The sequence below is a fragment of the Cebidichthys violaceus genome, unplaced genomic scaffold (genome assembly GCF_023349555.1).
Source record: "Cebidichthys violaceus isolate CVI_PGR_0920_01 unplaced genomic scaffold, fCebVio1.0.p SCAF_21, whole genome shotgun sequence".
Taxonomy (NCBI): Eukaryota; Metazoa; Chordata; class Actinopteri; order Perciformes; family Stichaeidae; genus Cebidichthys; species Cebidichthys violaceus.
This window is the reverse complement of record NW_027176384.1, coordinates 1479841-1485167: the sequence shown is the minus strand read 5'-3', so window position 1 is coordinate 1485167 and position 5327 is coordinate 1479841. Positions and strand designations below refer to the sequence as shown.

The 5327-nt window shown below is 41.3% G+C and overlaps 1 protein-coding gene across 1 annotated transcript; it reads left to right on the top strand.

Annotated features, from left to right (window-relative positions):
* Positions 1-554: 554 nt before the first annotated feature.
* On the top strand, positions 555-4205 carry LOC137877092 (suppressor APC domain-containing protein 1-like). The gene is made up of 4 exons (XM_068716776.1): positions 555-809; positions 3221-3391; positions 3475-3630; positions 3865-4205. Exons 1-4 carry the CDS (start codon positions 711-713, stop codon positions 3943-3945), a joined length of 507 nt encoding a protein of 168 aa, XP_068572877.1. The 5' UTR covers positions 555-710; the 3' UTR covers positions 3946-4205.
* Positions 4206-5327: the final 1122 nt, after the last annotated feature.

Below are 5327 nucleotides of genomic sequence, written 5' to 3'. Positions count from 1 at the left end.
CGTTCCCAGGTTAGGTCACATTCCAGGGAACGTGTTGGGACGGAAGGCTCACCTGAAGCCGAGCAGAAAAACAATCACACGTGCTCTCTTTTCATTCGACAAGAGGAATGTCATGTTTCCACTCTCTGGTTACAGGATGACATGATTCCTTGTGAATCCAGCCCCTGAGCAGACACAGCTTGTGAAACTGAGGCCTGCCCCCCCTCCCCCCCGTCCTTCTTGTACATAGCTGAGATGTTGGGGCTAACAAGGTTTTCAGCCAAAAACACACAAGTTGACAAACGCCTGATCTCACACCTGTATCCTCTCAAATCTCGCTGCCGCTCCGCTTTCATATATCCTCCCACTCACTGTTGTCGCTTCTGCTTTTATTTGATCCTGCGCGGCCAGTTTCACCTTCTTTCCACCCCATCACTCATTCCGTGTCACTGTACGTCGATTAACCAGTCATGGCAGTGACATGTGGAATTTTTCATTACCTCGCCCCAGGGAACCGCGCTGCCTGTGCCTGTGTATCCTGCTGCTTTTTTTCCTCCCACCCCTGCCTACTCTCTCGCTCTTTCTCTCTCACACACACTCTCATTCTCTCTCTGTTGTATTATTGTGAGCCGGCCGGTGGCGAGCTGTGATTTGTTGTTTGTTATTCAGCCAGCTGTATGGGGCAGTAGTAGTAGTAGTAGTAGTAGCTGTCAGTGACTGATCTCCTCTCCATGGCCTGTCGTCCCCCTGGCTCTGGCTCCTACACTGTGGTTATCATCCCGCTCAGGACCGGCCTCTACAGCCTGGACGCACTTCGCTTCTACCTATGGGTGAGGAGGGAGCTTGAGTGTGTGTTTGCGTGTGTGTGTGTGTGTGTGTGTGTGTGTGTGTGTGTGTGTGTGTGTGTGTGTGTGTGTGTGTGTGTGTGTGTGTGTGTAGGGGGGGTGGTAGGAGCGTGCATGTGATTGATTTCTAATCAGCTGCATGTCATGGTGTCTTTGTCGTGGGTAAATATGAGTGTGATTCTCCTTAGTGATTCTTATCAACTGCCGTGCGTGCTCACGTTTCCCAGTTTTCAGCTCACTGTTTTCTGCACAATTGACAAAATGACTGTAGTAGTACTGTTGAGGCCATGTAGGTTAAAACACTAACTACACAGTTTCTGTTTAAAAAAACATGTGATTCATTACTCAAAGTTAAGCATTTACTGCTTCTCCAGTCTGTGTAAAGTGTCACCAGTTTGGTACATTGGGCCAAGGTATATTCACATGACCTTGTTTACTCCTCTGTGACGTGGAACAAATTATTTAGTTGAGTCATTTGAGTCATTTTGTAAAAGCTGATTTACCATTTTTCAATTTGATTTTATAATAAAAGGGATTTCTTTATTTCTTTATCTTTAGGCTCAATTTAGACATAGTTGAATTGAGGCATATATGCTTATACACAGTATTGTATGTGAACATGTATGGTGGCTGAAATGTGGAATTTAATTTACGTGCTCTTTATTGAAGTCATAGTTAAAGGTGCTGTTGTATTCAAAGGCATTATGTAAAGGTATGTTTCATGTTGTGTCTTTCTCATTTGCAAACATGAGAGGTTCAGAATATAGAAACACCTAAAATAGTGTCAGAAAAACAAAATACACTGAACATTATGATAGAAGTTTGGATAGGATTGCATTAGATTGTGTCAGCGTACCTAATGAAGTGGTTACTGTGGCGTATTTAAACATATACTTCTACGATGGAGCGGTGTTGAATCACAGCATTTAAAGCAATTTTTGAACTCATGATCAGCTGTGAAATATCAATACATTACGTTTACATGTACGTGTGTGTTAGGAATCACTCTGAGAGTACAAGTCTTCGAGTATTTGAAAGGTGCTCCATATATATATATATATATATATATATATATATATATATATATATATATATATATATATATATATGTTTTGTTGTATTTATTATATGGAAGGGGTATCAATAGAAATGCATAGTCGAAGCCATGGATTTGGAAAATGATACAAGGCACCACTCCTTTCATAAAAAGAGTGAATTATTTTGATATTATTGATCCAGTCAAAGTGTTTAACTGTATCTTCTGTATCTTTAGGTCCAAACACTGTTTCCAAGCTTTCTCCACTCTGCAAAGAATACATTTTTTGTAAAGAAATTCTGTATACTTCATTTATTTGTTTTTGTTGGCCATAAAGTAGTCAAATTAGAATATATTGGGTGTAACATTGCTGTAATCATGAACTGTATTATTCATATAAACATAATAGGCTTTTTAAAATACTGGACAGTTAAGTTAAATGTTTGTAGAATCTCTGTTTTCAGTCTGTTTTTCTGTCTTTGCTCCATGTCCTGAACTGTGTTGAAGGTTGTATGGCTGCAGTCATCCCAATGACACATTCCCACGTGTCAGGTCTGCCCCTCACAGCTTCCTGTTAAAGGCTCAATATAACCAGTTTTCTAATAACTGTCAATCTATTATTATAAGAGGAGATGTCATGTAACTAGCAGTCATAGATTTGAGATTATTATGGCAGACACACAGTTGTAAGATAAGATCTTATATAAAATAAAAGGGAACTATTTTGCATATCTTAAAATGCAGCTAAGATTAATCTCTTACCAGTGATACAACAGTGTCATGAGTTTCTAATGTCCTTCTAATCCATCTAAGTGACTGTAACATCCTCTCCTCATCCAGAGGCAGATCACCCACCAACATATGTTATGATTCCCTGCTTGTTGTAGCACTGTTAGTGTGAGCCCATTTAAAGTGCATGTAATGCAGCTGGGGGCAGACAATAGGACTAAAGGCCTCCTGCTGCTCTGTTGATGTAAACAAAGCCTTGGGGCCTCTGGAAGACAACAGTCAGCGCTGTGCCGATCCCGCTGCTTCAGGTCAGCTGGCTGGAGGGGGGGTTAGATGGACAAGCTTGTTAGTCAGCCCCCCTGGTGCCATCATGCAAACACATTCAATACTTGAAGTAAATTTGTGCCTGCTTTATTGGACAAGCAGACAGTGGAAACGTGACAGGGAATGAGGAAAGGTGACATGCAGCGAAGGCCACTGGCTGAATGTAATCGCATGGTCAGCATTTTACTAGGACGCTCTAACGTTTATTCATTTTGTCAGAATCCTTTCACAAACCGATGAAGGACAATTTCAGTTTAGGTTACAAGACTCACATGAACCTGTTTGAGCTGTGTTCTTCCCACCTCAGGTTAAGCGTCTCAAGGACCTAGAGAAGGAGAAGGACGCTCTGTGCGCCGGCCTGGAGGTTCTGGAGAAGGCCCGTCTCTGGTACCTCCAGCGGCTGGAGGAGAACAGAGCCAGGCAGGACAACATCGAGACCAAATCTGGGGTCGGCTCCTGCCAGGGAGGTGCAGCGGAGGTGCGAGGCAGGGTTGGGTTCAGGGCCTCACAGACTTTACTGAACTGTCACTTATGAACACCCACCTGTCTGCATCTCTACAGGCCCGGTCTTCCCTCCTCAGGTCTCGGATCCAGAGGGCGAATGGCTCTCTGGGTTCTGTGATGAGTGAGCCCAATGTCACCAGTGGGAGCAACCCTTCTCTGCATGACACGGTGGCAGACAGTGACCTCCGGTGGCACAACACAGTACTAACTCAGGTAGGGAGAAGAAACAATGTCTCATGTTCAAGAAGGTGAAGTCATTTCATTTACTATTAGTTAATGCTTCAAACACTTCTTTTTTAAAAATCCTGTTTGGTACTCATTTTTTTGAGTGATTTTTTTCCCCCTTTAATTGGTCTTTACAAACAGGGGATGCTTTTTTCATAAATCTTGACTTATTCATCTGTTTGCGTTTCTATGATATGGCCATATATTTTCTTCCTTTGACAGGAGGTGAGCGACAAGAATCGTCAGATATCCATCTTAGAATTGGAAAAAGACGCACTCGTGGAAAAGCTGCAGGCCCATTGATTGCCAGCACACGTGTGTATATATACACACATAGAAGATACATGAGGTGTACATTTCACTTCATATCACACAGTTGCTCACGTTACACTATTGTAAATATGTATTTAATTAATAAATTGCAGTAAAGGATGCATCATTTGCTTCTATGTGTTATTTTCAATGCAAACCTGTTTTGCTGAAGCGTTGGATAACTGACTTTATTATAGAAAAGCGTTGCTTCCATTTTCATTTTCACATACTGGCATATCTTATATGGGTGTGTGCGTTTATGACAGTCATGATCCTGTAGGTAAAAAATAAAATAATTTTCAAATGGTTGGAAAATATATTTTTCATTTTGACTTAAATATTGCTTACATTATTTATATTGCATTTACATTTCTAACTTTTAATTAATATTTGAATGTTGTCCACTGTACAGCACGGTATGAACGCTTTTCCCATTTTTTGCCCATTTGAGTATTTGAAAATTGGATTATTGCAATTTTATCTTTTACTCAAATAACTCAAATAACAAATACTTTGGGATTTTTACCACAAATTCAATGTAACCAACATTATGCAAAACTTCAATCAGCATGCCATCTATTGGCAATAGATGCAAATTTGACACTATTTTTTGGAAGAAAATCTGGAAACAATTTCCAGATTTTAAGCTGAAGTGTACAGGAGACAACCCTGCGCCATTGTGTATCCTGCTGTTCCGTTTCCGTCTCTGAATGTGGGCTCTCTGTCTCGACAAGTCGCAGCAACCTTTCCCGGTGGTCCTGCACTGATCTTACTTCAACTGATAAACTTTATCTATCTAAGTCATCGTGCATGTTTGCAGGCATTTCCTCTGCTGCCCTGCACAAATTTGCAGCCTTGAACACAGAAGACACAATTTGCAGGCCTAATATAGACATCTAATCTGTCTGACTGGCAGTTATTGTCTACATGTTTACTCCGAGGTCCATGGTGACGCTGTGACTTTGCCTGTCTGTGTGGAGGACATGTTGTTGTTGGTCTGAGCACTGGTGCCTGCATACTGTATGCAGTATAAGCACATTTTGTAGAAACCTGTTGGTTTACGACAACAAGGTTTTGTGGCACATGTTGTGACAGATTCACAAAATTGATCATGTAGGAGGAAATACATTCAAACGTCTACTGTTTTAAATCACATGCATGCATTAGCAACAACCTTTCCAGTAAACTATAGCAATGCCTACAATGAATCAGGGATGGAAACTGATTAGAATCAGCCTGTGTGCATCAGGGGAGAAAACATCCATTATGGCGGAGGCTTTCATTTTAGTAGCTTCATGTTCTCTATCTTCAGAGTGCCACTGAACCATCAAGCCCAGGGTACCAGCACTTGGCTAATTATTGGGTCTAATTCA